This window comes from Doryrhamphus excisus, chromosome 12 (genome assembly GCF_030265055.1).
Source record: "Doryrhamphus excisus isolate RoL2022-K1 chromosome 12, RoL_Dexc_1.0, whole genome shotgun sequence".
NCBI classification, from domain to species: Eukaryota; Metazoa; Chordata; class Actinopteri; order Syngnathiformes; family Syngnathidae; genus Doryrhamphus; species Doryrhamphus excisus.
The window spans coordinates 7,650,163-7,671,645 of record NC_080477.1 but is presented as its reverse complement, the minus strand read 5'-3'; the positions used below and the strand labels follow the sequence as shown (position 1 = coordinate 7,671,645).

At 39.4% G+C, this 21,483-nt stretch overlaps 1 protein-coding gene across 1 annotated transcript in view; it reads left to right on the top strand.

The window, feature by feature from the left end:
* Positions 1-7,724: 7,724 nt before the first annotated feature.
* The window catches only part of gpc5a (glypican 5a), a 131,174-nt gene continuing 117,415 nt past the window's right edge, over positions 7,725-21,483 (top strand). Inside the window, exons 1-2 of the mRNA XM_058089688.1 lie at positions 7,725-8,086; positions 11,879-12,040. Of these exons, the coding sequence (XP_057945671.1) occupies positions 7,945-8,086; positions 11,879-12,040 (304 nt within the window). The 5' untranslated portion in view covers positions 7,725-7,944. The remainder of the gene's footprint in view (positions 8,087-11,878; positions 12,041-21,483) is intronic.

Below are 21,483 nucleotides of genomic sequence, written 5' to 3'. Positions count from 1 at the left end.
GCTGATTTTGCACATTTGCACATGGTCTGAGGCTGCTGCTCTCGGCCTCAAGGGGACCTATAAATGTAGTTAGGATGTTGTATTCTCATGTTAAATGATGCCAAAATTTCAGATAATTAGGTTTGTGTATTTGGAAGTAAGCCCTGAAAAAAGTTTGGGATGGCTCAAAATGCTTGATTTCGGAGGACGTTGCAAAACTGTTCTTTTGTGATGTCACAGAGGAGCGGGCTTCCTTATGGGTTTGGTGGGATATGCTCTCTGCTCTCCTCCAAGCTCTGTTTACGAAGCAAGCTCAGAAATAAGTTATTGTAGTTGGTGATTCCCAGCAAGAGGAAAAACATGAACGTGAAATATCCGCCAAACTGTTGCTGAAGCAGGACTCTCTTGCCAGGAAAGGTGCATTAACATTATTAAAAAAAATTATGTTTTGTTCAATGCTAAAATAAAATCAATCGTTTATAAATTCACTAATAAAAGACTGTAGATCAAATCACACACTGTAATTTGTCAAAATGACACCGAAGCACTTTTATTTAAAAAATGTCAAAGATAATAAGGAATTGGAATTGTTTTCTGTGCTGTCTTGGGTAATTGAAGGCGTGACACTTCTTCGAGTGCATATCTCTCCATTCCTAATGACGCTCCAGGGAAAGTGTGTGTCTGCCCTGGATAGAACCATGCTGAGCTTTTCTGTGAGCAATGTAGGGCTTAACAGACAATACACAGACTACATTTTGGATTGGATTGGAATGTTACTAGCAAAATTAAATTATCTGATTCTAATTATCTCCACAATGCAAAATTTGAATTACAGTGAATGCACATATTTTCCTCACTCTAGGTTTAAAAAAATCCCCAGTCTACATAAAAATGTCCATGTGAAAAGACATTTGCAGGCTGTCAAATGCATGCCAAAGCAACAGGTGGCGCTACAACCTCTGACATTAATTTTCCCATAGTTCAGTTCCTTAAACTGTATTATGGAAAGCAGGAGGTGAACAAATGTAACAGTTACTGATTGTAAAAGTACCAGATGGAGGGGTGGGATTTAATAAGCTTTGCTTCTTCCTACTCCTTTTGGACATGTGGAACTGTGAACTGATTATGTGATGCATTCAATTGTAATCTGATGCATGTTCAAATGAAATAAAACCATAACCATTACCATAACTTCAGTACATGACAAAAATAGAATTAAAAAAACAAAAAAACATTTTTTTTAAAACTATATTAGGAAAGCAGGAAGTGAACAAATGTAACAGTTACTGATTGTCAAAGTACCAGATGTAGGGGTAGGATTTAATAAGCTTCACAGGTCACAGGTATGCTAGAGTTTATCCTGGCCGAGAGGCGGGGTACACTCTGGACTGGTCGCCAGCCAATCACAGGGTACATATAGACAAACAACCATTCACACTAACAAACCATAGTACCCGGAGAAAAGCCACGCATGCACATGGAGAACATGCAAACTCCACACAGAAGATGGCCAAGCGGAGATTCGAACCCAGGTCCAGATATAATTATTTGAAAATAATTTCAATGTTTTTAAAACTTTTCATGCACAACTACACAAGGCATCTTTTCATGATCGTCATGTAAAAAAAAAAAAAAAAAAAAAACACTCAGCGGTTCCTTGTGTCACTGCCTCTCCTGTGGCAACATGCATGACATCCATGGATGAGCATGTTTCATGCTCCCTCAGCCACATCATGCGACACATTTTCAACCTGTCAGCTTCCATGAGCTTCTCAGCCACCAGGGACGCTCTTTTACTTACTTCTGAGAGCGCAAAGTCACGCTGGCGGGTCTGTCTAAGCGGTAACATATCATCTGTGAACACAAGATGAAAGCAATTAGTTGAAAATATTTCACCATCAATGAATAATACAAGCACAAAAGAAGTTGGGGTGCATTCGAAACATGCTGTTGAAACCATTATTAGAATTTTGAGTGTGAGTGTGGGAGTGATGATGATGAGGATTGTGTTCTAGACCGTTTTGAAAAAAAATTTGTGTACTTGCGTTGTCATTCCTGTGTAAAAAAAAATCAAAGAAGCCAACTTTGCCAAATGTGAATATAAGTTGTCATGATATGGGCACAGTATGCAGTGACGTTGAGGCTCTGTGTGAATGGAGATAGTCTAAAAAAAAAAAAGCAAAAAACAAAGCTTTCTTTTTTAGACTTGTGTAAAGTGCTTTGCGCGTCTGTGTATGTGTGTGATCCTTGTGAGATGTTTTTTTGTCCAATGTGAAGCTTCACAGCTGAATAGGCCGTGGTCAGGCGAGGTGAGTTCAGTTGACCTGTGGGTCACAAGGAGACAATGGCTAGCCAGGCCTCTTTTGGAGGAACAAAACAGGGACCCCCGGGCTTATGGCCCCTATGTGGGAGGAGCTTAGCTATGGTAAGCCATTTTAGAAAGAAAATACAGAAAAGGACAGTGGGGATGGATCTCAAGTACAGGCTTGAATGTCACTGTGAAGTGTGCCGGGCATATTGAAGTAGCGACTCTCATTCATGCTGCAGGAATCTGACATGCGTTGGACTCTCTTATCTCCACAAACCGACACGTAACTTCCAATGCTGTTTGCCCGCTACCTGATTAAGTGTGGTTTGCACTGAGAGCGGGAAGGGGGAGGTCTCATAAGGGGTGAGCCATATGCTTTCATCTGACCCCACGGGACAATGTGAAGTCTACATGCACCGTGTTGCACCCACCCCCCACCTCACTTCCATGCGGAAGAACTGGCTGCACGAGTGGCTTTGTGTAGGGAGCTGGAAGAGAGGAAGGGGGGGTCACGACTGAGTGTGCCGGTTGCTTCTGTAGTAAGAGCAGGAAAGTGGAGGAAAAGACACTTACCATACAATAGTGTCCCAAACACAACCAAGTCATCCCCAAGCTTAATTATCATTTTAGAAGTAAACATTTTTTCACCAATTATGCATTGATTTACTTTTTTAAATGTACCTTTAAAATTCTGGTTTGCTGGCAAAAAGGGAAGTTTTTCTTAAAGCTTCCTCATACAGTTAAAAGGAACTTATGTCATTACAGTATGGTACAGTATTTAGTTTGCTAGTTCCCTCTGCTGGCCAGCATAAATATTTACTGTATGGCATATGTGTGCAAAAGACAACAAGCTGATAAACACTTGTATAACAAAGATCACATTCATATATAGCACTTCCGGGGGTTAAAATTTTGCATGTCTTGTGACCTCACTCTGTGTTGCTGAGTTTAATGTGATAAGGTGCTAAAAGATTTGCAAGTCACCAGCTAGAAATGCTCCTTCTGTGTCTTTGTCATTTAAGTGAAATGTAAATGCATTGAAGTGCTACTTTTGCTATGCATTATCTCATTTCATATCACGAAACGCATCTTGGGTGCAAACATTTTAATCCCAAAACATAAGAAATTTTCTTTAAATATAGTTTTAAAGTTAAAAAATATATATACGGATATACAGTATATATCATGACAGATGGCTCAATTGTAGAAACGTCAATAACTACATCTGAATGAATAGCGAACTGTACATTTTAAAGTAATCTTTCTGTATATTTTACTTTGAACTTTTTTAATTGAATCTATATAAATGAAATTTAAGTGTTCCACAATGTTGGGCCCCACATCCTGTTAGAAGGCCAAGACTTTGCTGCAGTTCTCTGTTGTGCTTTAATGGCTTTATGGTAACATTGTCTCCACAATATGTACTTTTTTTCTCAGTCAGACAAACAGAAAAAGCAGATAAAAGTTTTGTAATAATTTTGATTTAAAGAGTTTCCTACTTACCAAAATTAATGAAGTCAGTGATCATAAATCTTTTATGGAAATGTGAAGCTTAAGTGACACATTTTTCAGAAAACATTTACAGAAACAATTGTATTATTACTAATAATATATTTAGGATGTATATACTGTATATGTAAACAGCGCAAGAGAGGTATCAACACGAGGAAGACAATTTTTAACAAACTTATTTTTCAACAGCTAAACATGGCAAATCATCATTAATCTTTCAATTTTATTTAAAATGTTAAAATGAAAATGTTGCATTATTATTAAGTTGAAATATTTAAATTTAATTTAATACATGCTATCACTAGTCAATGCAAATATAAATAAATACATATCTCAAAATGGAGATTGCAAGCATTCATACTGTAACCTTATAGAATCACTAAACCAAAACCTATATACACAACTATTTAAGATTATACGCGATTAAGAAGTTTAAAAGCCTACTATAGCAACAGGTTAATTATAGTTTATATTGTATTATTAAGAATAGAATTTAAAGCTAAATGACAACAAATACATTGCAACAATAAAGTTGAAAAATAGCTTCCACAATTAGGTGCCATTGTGTCCGGATGACCAATCGTTTCCACGCAATGCAAAAGTTACATTGAAGTAAAACTGTACGCTTCAGTGGTTTGTTGCAGTTACATTTATATTTCCGTAGTTAAAAATATAAATACATATATTAAGAAAAGGGTTTCCTTTGGTTTGGAGGCGGCTTGGAAGCGTCCGAGATGGATGCTTGTTGTCGAGGAGCTGTGCTGTCGGAAGTGCCGTAGTTGATGTATGCAAATGGACGAGTTGGGGGTTGTAGCTACATATTTACGTTCAGTGGGAGCCGCCCTTCATTCACCCACATGGTTACCAACTGCTCGCATTCGCGCCACTTTCCTAAGCCCGCAATCTTCTTCAAGCAGCGCATCGGGATCACGCATTCAGCTGGTGTTTCATCCTTCGTTTTTTTTACCCTCCAAAAGTTTTTGGCAATACTTGCACGTTTATTGCTGTTTTGTCGGCGGCAGCCAGCAGCAAGTAGCGAAGATGGTGGATTTGGGCTGGTGAGTGTCTCCCGAGCGCATGTTTATCGGCGAGGAAGTCCGCTTTGGTGTGTTTTTAAGTCTTTCTGCTTGTAAGTGGAATGTACTACATGTGTGTTTACTGTTTAATATATGTACCTTATCACATGGAATGCTTGAAAAAGGCAAACAATTTGGCGCAAATTATGTTTTGGCGATGAAAACAGTGTAACATGAGGCGCATGGCAGCCCCCTCAGCTTCCACCATTGAGGGAATGAGGGAGATTTGAAAAGCTGTCCCGAGCTTTCGTCGCTGCGCTTTCGCAACTAGTTAAAACTGCTAAGAACGTGGTATGATTGTGACTTTAGCGGAATTGTGGTGGTGTGATACTAATAAATGCAAGTATTGATGTGCGATGAATTGGGTGGTCAAAATTCGAGTGCAGTGGTGTGTGAGTTAAAGTGCCCCCCAGAACAAAGCGGCAGCACATGGGGCAGGCTTAGGCCGCGCTTTTAGCATAGCTATTAGCCACAACTCGATCAGTCTGTAACATATACCGCCACCTTTCGTAATAAAGTAAAACCCATATTCACAGAGGGCAGACTACTTGGTTATAAAACTAGCCTGACGCTGTTCCACCCAAAGCGAATACAAATACTACTGAAACTACAACCCAGTGACATGTACGCGACATGGTTTGCCATGTTTTCGTCATGCTAACGCTAGTTAGCCGGGGCTATGCTATCCGCTAACAAGCGCAACACACGGGTACTGTTGGAATGGTGTATGTGTGTCTTGTAAGGGGATTCTAAACCACAAGCCGCGCAACAGAGGCGTCCAAAACGGACAACAAACAACCACAGTGGTCGAGGTACGTCGCTTCAAAGCTATTTACGCTAAGGTTGGCGCACTTGGAGGCGCCATGTTAAAGACGATGGGGGAGGGGTAAGCACTCCCCGCGCACGCGCTCCGGTGGCGCAAAGAACGCGGGCCTCAGATTGTTCTACTCATTCATCATGTTCTGCACATTCATGTTTTCAGCTGAACTCTGCTCATAAATTAATCTAGCACTTCAATATACAATATACCCTTTTAATAACACAATTGTTTAATGCCATCAGAAGTTGCAATGCACGTTACCTGTTGCCACACCATGACTTACTATATCTTGTGTATTGTCCTTATAGGTCCACCTTCACATGGAAACAGGAACGAAGCTTGGAACAGTGCCGCCGCCGCTCTGATGTAGTCTGTGTATTGTCAAAGTGCTTACAGTGCAGGTAGATCTATTCAATACCTACTGCAGTGGAGGCACTTAAAGCAATATTTGGACACAAATGTCCAGCCGCCCCTCATTTGTGCTGTCTTTTGCAGAACTGTCTTTGTGCTAAGGTGCATCTAGTGCAGATAGTGAAATAGACTAGCACCTACTGCCCTAAGTGCTCCTTCTGGCATAAGGGGCTGTGACATGCGCCACAAGACCAATCCTAATTTCTAATTGGGCTAATTGTCTTGCAGTTCTCTGCTAGTTTTGCATAGTTGCACTACAAGAATAGATGAGTTGTGCAAATCTATGCAAAACTGATGGTGGCCTGCTTGCTCTCCACCTGTTTGGATCTTTTTTGGTTTTTTGGATGTGGCATCCCCGCAATCTGAAATCAGAATACAGTACACACCTTTTTAGGTGCTAAAGTCTCTAGTTGTATGTGTCAACATCATGTCCACATGTTCAGCAGTACTAAAGTGCTTATAGTGCAGGTAGTGCGTTTCTATCTACTGCAATGTAAGCACTTGAAGTACTTCTAACTAACTGCATCTTTTTTTTAAAGCTCACATGTCCAAATCACTGCAAGCTCTGCTAGTCGTTGCTTGGCCAGTTTTGCTGGGTTGCATTCAGCTTTAACAGGTGTTTGCTGTGCAAATCCATGCAAAACTGACCAGGTGGATGAAATATCCTGCAAGATTCTAATCAAGATATGTTTGCATGTCAATATGTATGATGCGGTTAATGATGTCCCTTCTTGTGGAGGTGGGGATTAGTTGCAATGCTGTATACTTTTGAGGTATTGCACTTGTCCCGGCCTGTATAGGAAAGAGGATATGCTCGGACAGACAAATGAACTGTGACAGTTATCGTTTGTATTGTAATATTTTTGGTGTGTAACTTTCTATCATTCTATGTGGATTAAAATGTTTAATTGTGCTCACATGAATTAAAAAATGAAAATGACTTCTGTCTGTGTAATGTGGTTGTTGGATACTTTAGTGTAGTATAATTTCACCAATACTTGATTGGTTGGTCTCTTCCAAAAATCCAATGAGGGCAATTTTGTTTATATAGCTCTCACAGTACATTATATATATTATATTTATTATATAATCATATATATTATATACGTTATACATAAAAAAGTTAAACAAAATGGTCCAGTTCATAGATAAAGTGACACCAGATGAGTTAGCCATAGGTCTCTGTGGAAGCACCTGTAAGATATCATTATTCTGAAAAAGCTGAAATAAACTCCAGCATAGCCTAGTAAGATAAGCGGCATAGAAACTTGATGGATTTTGATTAGCAACAAGCTATGAATTGTGACTTAATACTTTCCAGTATGTTGACGCATGACAAGCTAGTGGTGAAACATGAAAATGCATTGTCATCCGTTTTGGATGTGGTGCCAAAGTATGAAATTAATGTAGTCACGCAAAGCCTGACGTTACGTTGTGTATATGAAACTAATTATACCTCTCAACAACTACCACTCATTTACCGCAATGGCCAAATGAAATGAATGGAAAAAAAGCCACTAAGTGTAGTTACACTGTTTATCCAGTAGGTGACGCCATCGCTCTGTTCCAGCATGGGTCCCCGGGAGCAGGAAACAGGTAACATGACGGTACCGCCTCTGTCGGGGGGTTCTGACAAAGTTGGACAACATGCATACCGGCAGTAACTTTGGAGACAAGCGGCCCTCAACGCAACTTTGTGAGCGGATGTAACGAAGCTATTCCCTGGATCGGTACCTTGGCTCTGCCACCTAGAAGGATACAATGTGATCGGGACTCACCTGAGCGGAACACATCTTTTCAGAACGGCTTTTTTCCCTGTTAATCGCAAATTTCTCACAATGTGGACAAGTAGCATTTTTCTGTTGGCATGTTTCTCCGGCATTGGTTTTGGAAACCTACAAAAATGTGACGAAGTACGCAAAGTTTTCCAACTGAGGCAAATTGGACCAAATCACTTACTGTCTTTAAATCCCAGACCAGGTATGTGACTAACGTTACGTTTCTGTTCCATTTATTATGTATTTACTGGCTGCTGATATTCGCATACTGAAACCATAAATATGTAAATAATGCAGCTGTCAAAGTGTAACTCTATAGAAGAGCCAAGATAGAGTTATGTGTGGTTTTAATATGCTGCATATTTCATTTTAGTTGTCATTTTGGTTTGAACACAGTAAGTTTATGCGGAAGATTCATACATCAATATTTTTATTACCTAGCTGGAACCTATCCCAGCTAATTTACAATCTCCAGTTAGGTTGATATGCATGTTTTTAGGATGTGAGAGGAAGAAAACCCAGAAAAAACTCAAACACAAGAGAATGTATATATAAGCTAATGGAGTTTCAAGGGTATAGTTTGTGCTGCTCAGTGCAATGTCAAACATCCATCCAGGATGAAAAAGTGTCATAAAACCTGGGTTTGATTCCCTGCTTGAGCATCTCTGTGTGGAGTATGCATGTTCTTATGCATACTCCTAGGTGTGGGTTTTCTCCGGGTACTCCGGTTTCCTTGCACATTCCAAAAACATGTTAGGTTAATTGGCGACTCCAAATTGTCCATAGGTATGAATGTGAGTGTGAATGGTTGTTTGTCTATATGTGCCCTGTGATTGGCTTGTGAACAGTCCAGGGTGTACCCCGCATGGGATAGGCTCCAGCATACCCATGACCTCATAGTGAAGATAAGCGACATAGAAAACAAATGGGTGGAAAAAGTGTTGTTTAAAGGTCAAACCTGTTGTCTCAGCTCTGACCCCCAGCTACTTATAAAGTGGATAAGTAGCTTTCATGGATAAATATGCGTTATTCTGTGGAATGAGAGTGGTGAAAAATGCTCCAGCTAACGTCCTTGCAAATATACCATTAATACTACATCTTAGTGCCCAGCACTGCAACCGTTATGGAAGCACATTTAAATTACATGAAAACCTGTAAGAGACCTCAATAACACCAGCGTCCCTTCCTCTCTCTTAAATAAAGCTGTGTGGTTAAAAATCTCAGTGCTGCTGCGTTTGCAGAATTGCTGGCCAAAAAAACAGCATTTTCATTTCTGAGATAAACAGAGTAGAAGGCCTCCTGTGATATCACCGCATATAAGCTCAAGTAACACCAAATCTGCATACTGACACAGAGAAGAAGTCGAGCACTCCATTAGTGCATCCAAACAGCAACGAGAGATGCAGTGGATTATCTATAATTGACTGTCAGCTTGTGAAAAATAAGCACCAGAAATTCCAAGAATCCGAGACCTCTTCATGTTTGAGCCATCCTGCTAGATAACAAGGCCAGAATGCTGGCTGCAATAACTTTTTCTCCACATTGTGTGTTGTTGGAAATGAGACCATCTCTCAAACACGCGGCCCGCGGGCCAAATGTGGCCCGCAGGACACTAGTTGGAGGCCCCGCCTTGATATGAAAGTTTAATGTTAGATATGGATGCTGTATGGTATCATGTACCCAGAAAAAAATATTACATTTAATTAATGTTCATGTTAAAGGTTAAATAACTGTTAATAGTTATCCTCCCTATCCGTGTGGAAGTGGTAAGTTTTGGGCTATTTAAGTTTAAAGGAAATAACTTGAAGGCTACCGTTTAGGTTGCTGGCTCTCGCGTTTGCGAGTTAGCATGTGTCTCAAGACCCTGCAGTTGCGCAATATGTTGTAAATAAAAAGAGTATAAATGTGACTATAGTCGTGTTTTGTCATGTCTACAGGGCTCTAATAATGCTTTGTTGATTTTAATCTGAAAAAAATAATTTGTCTACCCACCAACTATATGTGGTTTCTTAAGTTTTGATTATTTGCCGTTTTATTGTTATTATTATATTTATTTATTACTGATTGATTTTCTTTATTCTTGATTTGTTTATTTATTTTTCATCTTATTTTGTGTAGAAAAATAAAAAATAAGATATTTGAGAACAGTGGAATGTTTTATCAGAGCTTTTCTTGTAGAAAATCGGAACCAAAGCAAAGTTTATTCATTTTTCTGTTTTTTTTTTTTTTTAAAAAACCTGATGCAGCCCAGTCTCACCTAGACCCTAGCTCCAGTGGCCCCCAGGTAAATTGAGTTTGAGACCCCTGCTGTAGCATATGGGTGGAAAAAAGCAAGATAGACGAGCGCTTTCATGATATTGTTGGAAAAGTTAGAATTCCTCCACATGCGCCATCACATCGCGATGAACCTCACAGGGAGATGATGGTATCTTTGGCGGAGGCCCTCTACAGCCTGTCTCAACATGTCCCAGGACCAGTTGCAGGGCTTTGGGTCCCTTTTCAAGATGTTCCATTTGTTCTGCATGGACACAGATTGTTAATCATTGTGGAAAATTTGACACACCTCTTTGTAACATATCTCTCAGAATCAAGCTGTTTGGGTTTACTTGCCGCAGTCAAGCATTACCACTTGTGTATTGCTAAAAAGTGTGACCGTTGTTTTGTGAAGTTCAAAGAAATTGGGTACAACATCACTTCATACATATTTATCCACTTTATTTTCTCTGGAAGCCATTCAAAGGAATGGACTTTGTCCATCAATGTTATCCACGTATATCTACATTACATGGATGGAACTGCAATCATCATTCAGTGAGTCTTTTTTTGAAAGTTTTGGACAATTCTATAATTCCAATGATATTGTGTTGAAGCATGGATGAGTTTGGTGTAGAACTTGATAAAACACCTGAACTAGAACAGACAAAGTGAGTCAGCAGACCCCCCTCGGGTCTAACATCATTAACCACTGACATCACAAACATTTTTTCTGTGTGGATGAACAAAAATTCCTGCAGAGAAAGTCTTCCTAGAAGAGTGGAACCACTTATGGATTGCACCGATTCCACATTTTCTTCAGTTTTCACTTCCTTCTTTTTCTTCACTTCCTGTCGATGTAACAGCCAGGTGTGTCAACTTTTCTTTTCTTCATAGCTTCATGTATTGTTGGCAAACCACATGCACCTGCTGTGTCTTTTTGGTGTGCAACACATAAAGCAAATTATCTGACAAAACCCCTTGGAAACACTACAGGTGCTCATGTTTATATTTTTCAAGCAACAACAATGTTATGCAAATACAAACTGCATTATTTTAGTTTAGTTTTTCCACGTCTTTACTATAAGAAAATTATTATTATTTTTATTAAATTAAATTAATGAAATTAAATTATAAATTATTATTATTATTATTTATTGGTAGAACATTTTTTTATTTTTGGAAAGCCTGATTAGTCAACATTACAACAAGCAACACTGGTAAATGTCTGGGTAGTGTAATGTTTTTGCTTTGAGCTGTTATAATGATAAAAGTGGGAACTTATGCATAGGTGTTCCTAAATATCTATTTCACAGGCAGCAGAGAGCGTTAACAAATGAGTGTGTCCATGCTGTGTGTGTCCCCTAACAGGCGGGAACTGGCTGCATGCCTCCACAGCGGTGCTCACACAGCGGGCTTGTGGAGGTGCGCTCCAGCCTCAAGCATCTCTTGATTGCTTACTTGCTATCTTTGTGTGCCGCGCGGAAATTTGGAGCTGAGTTTCTACACATATAAATGTGAAATTTTTTTTTAGCATGAGTGTGACAGCACTTACTAGTTAGCTAGCTAGTTAGCTCTACGACAGCGAGTGCAGCTGCACACTCTCAGCCATGCAAGCTAGATTGTACGGCTTCATTGAGCGTCAACGTGAGTTGCCAATGTGAACAATGAAAAGTGCCACATGTCACTCATACATAATAATATATATTTATTCTGATACTTCTATATTGTTTTTTTTTAGGCTCAGATCTTCAAGTATGTAAATCTAAAGGCCAGACATGCTGTACCAAAAAGATGGAGGAAAGATACCAGATGGCAGCAAGAAGGGATATCCAAAACCTTCTTCAGACTTCCAGCTCCAGCCTAAAGTTTCTCATCTCGCGCAGTGTGGCTGCTTTTCATGGTAAGTGTCAGCTGACTAAAACCTGCAGAGATAGTTTAAGGCAGTGGTTTTCAAACTGGGGGGGGCGTGCCTGGCGTGATGACGGGATTGGTGTGGGGATCTGATGAACATGTTTCCTTATTAATTCTTCAGGCGCCAGAGTTTTTTCAAGGAAATATTCAGTTTTGGGCGGCACGGCGCTCGAGTGGTTAGCGCGCAGACCTCACAGCTAGGAGACCAGGGTTCAATTCCACCCTCGGCCATCTCTGTGTGGAGTTTGCATGTTCTCCCCGTGCATGCGTGGGGTTTTCTTCCACATTCCAAAAACATGCTAGGTTAATTGACGACTCCAAATTGTCCATAGGTATGAATGTGAGTGTGAATGGTTGTTTGTCTATATGTGCCGTGTGATTGGTTGGCGACCAATACGGGGTGTGCTCCGCCTATCGCCCGAGGACAGCTGGGATAGGCTCCAGCACCCTCCGCGACCCTCGTGAGGAAAAAGCGGTGGAAAATGAATGAATGAATGAATGAATTCAGTTTTTATATTATTATTTCAAAAAGTTGCAACTTGAAAATGGTTACGGAAGTTTATGATGGAAGTAAATTATATTTTTATGCTGCTTTCTAAGAAGTGTATTTCCTTCAGCACATTCTCTCGCGGCTGTGGCTACTTCCACGTTTTTTTACATTCCAGGTATGACCCCATATGCTACACAAAAATAATTCCAAAAGGGTTGCGTTGCAAAAAACAAGTTTGGCAACCATTGGTTTAAGGTATTAAATGGAAGTGATGTGAGCGCTTTGAAAACAGTGTGTTAGTGTTAGTGTGTATATGTGTGCAGCGAAGGCCCTCTTCAAAGCACACAGAGCGCTGTCTGTCCCTCCTTCCACATCTACCACCCCACTCTGATGTAGAGATCAGACAGGTCGTCTCCTCCTGAACGAGCCCCAGGAGGCCTACATTAGGGCTGAATACACTGTGTCCAAGTTAAACCTTGTGGCACTGGAGAGGCAGTTAACACATCATTGACGAGTATTAGGCATAGATTACCTTTCTTTTTTTTTCTGGAAAACTGGCTTCAGTTAGAAAATTACAATAATCAGATTTAAACCACTGGAAACTGATGCTATTCGAGTATTGCTTTATACACGCTTTGTCAAAATTGTCTTGGGACACACTATTGCTTTTTATGGTGTGGAAGTCTATGTATGTGTATGTGTGTGTGTGTATACACTATATACAAAAAAGTACATAAGCTGTACGATTTTCCTTTATAAATCACTGGTTGTTGGGATCAGCCATTTCAGTTAAATACGTACATATATCATATAGCAGACAAACACAGTGATAGATGAGAAGTGGAATGAATTTAATAGGATTTACAGAAAGTGTGCAGTAATTATTCAAGCAAAAGTAGGCAGGTGCATAAATTAGGGCACCCCAACAGAAAAATGACTATTTAGTAGGTCCTCCTTTTGCAGAAATAAATGCTTCCTATAGCTTCCAATGAAGGTCTAGATCAGGGGTCTCAAACTCAATTTACTTGGGGGCCACTGGAGCTCGGGTCTGAGTGAGCTGGGCTGCATCAGGTTTCCCCCCCAAAAAACCAAAAAAAAAAAAAACGCATTTATTAAAAACCAAAAAATTTAAAAAACTTTGCTTTGGTTCGAATTTTCTACAAGAAAAGCTCTGATAAAACATTCCACTGTTCTCAAATATCTTACTTTTAATTTTCTACACAAAATAAGATGAAAAATAAATAAACAAATCAATAATAAAGAAAATCAATCAATCAGTAATAAATAAATAAATATAATAATAATAATAAAACAGCAAATAATAAAAACTCAAGAAACCACATACAGTTGGTGGGTAGACAAATTATTTTTTTCAGATTAAAATGAACAAAGCATTATTAGAGCCCTGTAGACATGACAAAACACGACTATAGTCACATTTATACTCTTTTTATTTACAACATATTGCGCAACTGCAGGGTCTCGAGACACATGCTAACTCGCAAACTAGAGAGCTAGCGACCTAAACGGTAGCCTTCAAGTTATTTCCTTTAAACTTAAATAGCCAAAAACGTACCACTTCCACACAGATAGGGAGGATAACTATTAACAGTTATTTAACCTTTAACATGAACATTAATCAAACATAATAATTTTTTCTGGGTACATGATACCATACAGCATCCATATCAAACTTGCGCGGGCCGCACTAACATTAAACTTTCATATCAAGGCGGGGGCCTCAAACTAGTGTCCTGTGGGCCACATTTGACCCATGGGCCGCGTGTTTGAGACCCCTGGTCTAGATTCTGGTTGAAGGTATTTTTGACCATTCTTCTATCCAAAACATCTCCCACTTTAAATCATACCACAGATTTTCAATAATATTTAGGTCTGGGGACTGAGATGGGCATTCCAGAACGTTGTACTTGTACTTTGTTGTACTTGTTAGTAGAATTTGAGCACTGTTTAGGGTCATTGTGTTCTTGGGAGTATCCAGCCCCGGCGCAACTGATTCTTCTGAACATTGTTGGCAAGAATCTGATGACACTGACTGGAATCCATGCAGCCTTCAATTTTGAAGGGGGACTGCCCCTTTTTGGGAATTTGCCCATCAGTCACAAGCCTAATATGAAACATGAACACATATTTCCTTCTCTTTCCTGTGCATTATAACTCCAGAAAACAAGTTAATATCAGGTAGCTTAAAATGTTTTCATTGGGCTACACCTATTTAGACGATGAAGCACTGATGATAACATGTAATAGTTGCAGTATCTTGCCGTAATTTGATGATAATGGAACAGGACCGAAACTTTATAACACAAGATAAATGTAACCGTAAATGGTCATTCATCCATTTTAATTCCGTTTCATAATTTCTATGCATTTTGATTTATTTTGCATGTAAAACTATAATTTTAAAACTATAATAATTTGTTTTGTGTTAATAGTTTTGAGGCTTGTGGTGCAACTGTGCAAACAACTACAGAGTCCACCGCTGATGATGTCATAGACAGATAGAGATGACTTCAGGTTCCCGTTTCCATTCATCAGCAAGCTAACAAAGTTGTTTCGTGATAAAAATATATTAAAAAGGTGGCCTCATAGAGTGTATTAACAATGTAACAAGAAACGCACTATTTGTATGCAAACTGGAAAATGTATGCACAGCACAGCACAATTTTGGCAACATTTTTTGACATAAACCGAAAAACTTCCCAAGCGAGGAGCATTATATCCAAATATCTACTGAACTTGTGTGATTGCAGTACAACAGTGATTCTTACTGATATGTAATTGGCCTTCCAGTTAATATCAGCGTTCTTTTTCTTGATTTCTTGATCATAAACTGTATTCTTTGAAATAACCTTATTCCTTTAATTCCACTACTGTTGAAAGAACAGTTTTATTTGCACAGTCAGGCTGCCAGTAGTTGTTAGAAAATACTTAGAGCGGCACTTGCGTTGTCTTCTGCGGGGTTTAAGCAAGTGTGCGTTCCTGCCAAACCAAACACACTTCCTTGTCAACATCAACTCTCAACAGTTAACAAACATTGGCAGCTGCTTCCAGCAGGCTGCGTGCATACAAGCCGGCAGCTGATTCCATTCAGCTTTGTGGCACAATGGCGTCGAACAATGAAACAACTGCAAGATTACAAGTGTAGATCTTCCTAATGATTTTTCTCCATTAAAACGACGTAATGAAAACAACAACAAAAAAAAATCTATATGTTTTAAAATGTTTTGGGGATAGATGACAGCTTCATCAGAATAATTTCAGTTCATACAGGCTTGGAAATCATGTGGCTCCGATATGCATACCATGCCAGTAGTAATTACAACACACATACACACCGATATAGCTAAGAAATGTGAGTCAACTGAAAACATTAGCAGTGCATTTAGTTTGAAACCCTTACAAATGCAACAGTTCGATAAGTAATCACACCGAGGTGAGTGAAATCTTCCACTTTTCCATCGGTTTTCTGCTGTTGTTGTTTGAGTAGACAATAGATATGGTCGAGTATTACCCGAGTCGTTCAAAACAAACTCTTTGAGTTTTTTACTGACTCGCGGGCATTCCTCTCTGTTGAACTTTCACTTATCCTGCTGACGTTAGCCAAATTAAAAAGGAAACCAAGTATTATTGTTATTAATTATTACTTATAGATTGACAATAAAAGCACAAATACTGCGGATTTCAGAAAACAACAGATGGAATGATACAGCACTCTACAAGAAGCAATAAAGTCTGTAAAATTCATTCATTCATTTTCTACCGCTTTTTCCTCATGAGGGTCGCGGGGGGTGCTGGAGCCTATCCCAGCTTTTTTCGGGCGAGAGGCGGGGTACACCCTGGACTATTTGATTATATCGGCGTGCCTCTAAAATCTCAGACATCAGCACTCCGATAGAAGCAGTACCATCCGGACTCTGCTTCAGCACTTCCACAAATATCCAGCAGCGCTAATAAACAGTAAGAATGTGCTAACCAAGGAGCAGGCACGCTGTCAAAGTCTGCAAAAGACATTGTGTGCAAAACCGCCTGCAAAACCCACCATGCACGAGCACCCTGCGGTGGCACAAACAACAAAACAAACTTCATCGCGCATCCGAAGCAACACCCCAAAAATACAACACAAGGATCTTTGTGAAACCACAGAGAAACCAACCTCCTCCCCCCAACAACCAACACCATTCAAAACATCCTTAAGTTATTTGGTGCCTATTGTTGCTGACTACAGCTATATACGTATATATAGCGGTTCAAATACGGTCACTCTTGTGTGGTTTTTCAAAAAATAAGTTAATAAATAATCACTGTTTTTTGCTTGACTATGGTGTATTTATCAGTCAAAAATATTGAAAGACAAGTTATATGTAGTATTCTGGTCAGTAATGTTATGAGAAATGACGATGATTACATTACCTTTCTCGCTACATGGAGACTGGCTACTCGTACCAGTGTCAGCCGATACTAAAGGCTGAAATGTTGTTATCATATCGTATCGGAAGTGAAAAAGTTGTATCAGGACATCGCTAACGAGGACAAGTAGTACACAACATCCCTTTTACTTTCTGAATGATTTGCAACCTTATGAGTTGGTAACCTTCCACAATTGATTTATGAGTATTAATATTTCAGCTCCATGTGACGTTGCTGTTTCACATTTAAATTTGTGTTTCTTAAGGCGGTATTTTGTCAGCAGATGATGCACAATATGCTTACATACGTACACTCCCACACACAGAACCATCCACATAGTATTGTTTGGCCGGAGGCTGTTACAGTGGCAACATGTGTATGGGAAGGCACAGATATACAAAAGGACTCTTAGATTCTTAGATCTAAGAAGTGGGTGGAAAAGAGCTGTTTTGTTGTGTCCGTGAACATAAAAGAAACACTAGACAAGCATTTAATCTGTCTTTTTTAACCAGGGAGTGTTCAATGATGCCGAATTGATGTGAGTCAACTGTTTTTTTTATTCATCTTGGGCGACAGTGTGTTTTGTTGTAGGTGCTTTCAAATTTTAATGGCAGTGGAAATCATCCAAAAAGTAATTAAAAATACCACTTATACATTTTCAGAGCAATTTACAAGGTTAAAAAGAATGACTAACAAGCTGTTTTTCTTCAGTTTTCCTCAACAACAGAAGCAAAAAGCCCCTTTTGATTTACTATTCAAATGATTGGCAGCCTGGACTGTAATTGGAGAAACAACAGCAAGCAGGAGCGCATTGAAACCGCAGACAGGAGCAGTGATGAGTTAAAAGGGAGGTTAAGGCTAATGCAGTCATTTGTTTGGCAAAGCCTTCAATTAGGCATCTTTATATGACGCAGCTGATGGGAAAGAGGTACAAGAAATTAGAAGAATGTAGATAAATTACAGTGTGTAACACTCAGAAGGCACGGGGAGATAAAAAAAACAACATAAAAAGTGCCATTTAAAATGTTTTTTCTCATCAGACTGGGACTGTTTTCAGGGTGGGCATGTCTGTAATGGACCACGGTTATGCAATCTTTAAGGGCCTTTTAGAAAAGTGCTCAATACTGTCAGAATAAAGAGTAAATACGCTACAAAACAAGCATATGAGCTGCTAATTCCGACATTTTTCTCATTACTTCAGTCACAGTATGACGTCTTAATATCTGCACATCTCGTTTACGGCAGGGTGAATGTTTTTGAAAACATTGTTGTCATAAAAAAACACGGAAAAATGCAGTATCTCACATTGACTCATGGATGGTGGAACTTCATCAGCTTCGTAGCTCTGTTTCCATGCAGTAAATTCAATTTTCAAATGAATTATTTCCTCAGATGTTGCAGTCTGTCAGAAAGTTTGTCAAAATGGAACGTTTTAATCTAGTTTTTGAGGTTTCTACAGATTGCCCCCCCAATACACACACACACACACACACACACACACACACACAACGCGCGCATATGCAGCCTGTTGAGCTTAGCTTCAAGAAAGTTTTTCATCCTGTGCAGTTTTCTATTGCACCCATGGCAACCAAACATCCCAACCCCGTGCCAGGCAGGGGGGCAAATAAAACTTGGAGACATAAACCACTGTTAGTCTAGACCGGTCGTTGTAGACCAGTCGTTTTAAAAGAATGTTGTTATACAGTTGTCAATTTTAACTTTTTGGCTCCTTTTGTGAGGCTTTCAAGGAATAGAGGGGCATTTCACAAAAGTATGTCATCAAGCCCACTTGAAGAATGTTGCATAAGGAAACAAGAGCACTAAAAATAGTACAGCTCTGTACAAAGACTTAGACATTTCTCAACTGATACATCAATGATTAAAGAGCTATGACAGAGATATTTTTCAGAGCATCACAAAGATTTGTGTGCTGTTTTAGGTGCAACAGACTGTGGTTTAAGGCTGAACGCAGGAATGTCTTCATCCACTTTTTGGTTTTGTTTTGCAGCTCTCGGCACACTTGCTGTTCTTTTTTATTGAGTGTGGTGCGAAACCAGACACAAAAATAACAACAATAACAACACAACATATGGAAACCCCTATCATACGACAAAGATTCAAACCCACACTACCGTAGCTTATAATTAAAAACAATACAAACTGCATGAATATTGCCATACTTTTGTCTATGTTAGTTTTAAAAAATGTATTCAATCATTTTGTCATATACTCAAGATTCAATGTGGTCATATTGCCCATGGCATTTTAAAGTAAAACTGCATTTTGGAATTTTGCCCATCATCCACAATCTTCATGGATTTGTCAATGATGGAAACATTTCCAACAATTACACTGTTTATTATACTGTTGTCTATTGCAGTATACCTTATGCAGCGATGTACTGCAGTACCTTCTCATGAGTGTGAACTTTGCCATCAGTATCTATGTGTTTTTTTTTTTATTTTACTGTGTTCACCTATATTATCTAAAATTCAGATGTATCCTACGCTCTGCATCACATTATGGCTTTTTCTCTGCAGTTTATTGTTCAATCAACAAGAATAACGATGTCACACTCTTACATTAAATGCATTACACAGGCTGTAAGTAATGGTGTACATTAATTTTTTTTATATTGGTCACATGCAAAAGGAAACAAACATTATTTGTCTTATTTTGTCTTTATTTATTTAAGTATTTCAATATTTAAAAATGGGGCGGCACGGTGGACTAGTGGTTAGCGTGCAGACCTCACAGCTAGGAGACCAGGGTTCAATTCCACCCTCGGGCATCTCTGTGTGGAGTTTGCATGTTCTCCCCGTGCATGTGTGGGTTTTCTCCGGGTTCTCTGGTTTCCTCCCACATTCCAAAAACATGCTAGGTTAATTGGCGACTCCAAATTGTCCATAGGTATGAATGTGAGTGTGAATGGTTGTTTGTCTATATGTGCCCTGTGATTGGCTGGCGACCAATCCAGGGTATACCCCGCCTCTCGCCCGAAGACAGCTGGGATAGGCTCCAACACCCCCCCGGACCCTAGTGAGGAAAAAGCGGTAGAAAATGAATGAATGAATGAATGAATATTTAAAAATGCAATTTTTGAAATACTTGATTGTTACTTGATTGTTTAGATTCCAATGTTTTTCAATGTTTTGCTCGTGAGTGTAAATGAAAGCACACTGGACTGTTAATTGCTAGTAGAGATTGTGTGTGTCAGGAGGAAATGTTCTCATAAAGCTGAGTCATTTGTTTCTGTTTTCAATGTCGGAAAACATCCACCATGTTACATTTGCCGCAGACATCACATAAACAGTCTATTCATTGTTATGTTACTGTATGATTAATGTCTGGTGTTAAAGAACCTCACCTAAAAGTAGCACTAGAGCAGCGGGCACTAAACCACTTCTTTATAATACTCTTTTTTTTTTCCGTTCCCAGATATTGGACTATGACCAACCCTGATTCGCCCTATACCTGTAACTACACCATCATAGTTCCCCCAGTAAAATGTTTATATTGGGCACAAATTGGCTGCTTGCCTACATGATACTGGGAAAGTATGCTTTTTATAGACTTCTTTTTCGGGATATTTTGTGCTGAGGGTGAATGTTAAATTCCATTTAAAGAGAATCTGGATTGCTTCCTTTGCTTTTATACTGGACTGAGAGTGGTGCAAACAATAGTAGAATGAATCAGTTCAACAACTGCTATGATACTACAGTAAACCTCGGATATATCGGACTCGGATATATCGGAAATTCGCTCACAACGGACAGATAAAAAAGAACCGATTTTTCTGTAATGCATTTCCAATAAAAATTCATTGCATATATCGGATTTTTTATAACGGATTTCGCCTATTTCGGACAAAATCTCCAGTCCCGTTCCAATGCATTTCCATTAAATTTCCCTCGCATATATCGGATGGCCGCATCGTGGCGCTCCGATTCGCCGAATCGTGACAGGCCGCTATACGACGTCATTTGCAGCGTTGCCTGCGCGTCCAGGTACATTGGAAACATAGTCAAGGAAGTGCCTTTTTATAACGGATAAAATCCGATTTACGCATATCCCGGATATAAATCCGATATATGCGTAAAACGGACATTTTCCGGAATACGCATATAACGGATTTCGCTTATATCGGACAAAAACAGTGGGAACAATTGAATCCGATATATCCGAGGTTTACTGTAGTATCAAATGTGCTTGCTTTTGTTGTTCACTTTACACGGTGGACGAGTGGTTAGCAGGAGATCGTAAAGACCTGGTTTCGAATCTCCGCTTGGGCAAAGCTGTGTGGAGTTTGCATGTTCTCTTGATGCATGCATGGTTTTTCTCCCATGTACTCCACATTCCAAAAACATGCATGTTAGGTTAATTGGCGACTCCAAATTGTCCATAGGTATGAATGTGAGTGTGAATGGTTGTTTGTCTATATGTGCCCTGTGATTGGCTGGCGACCAGTCCAGGGTGTACCCCGCCTCTCGCTCGAAGACAGCTGCGATAGGCAT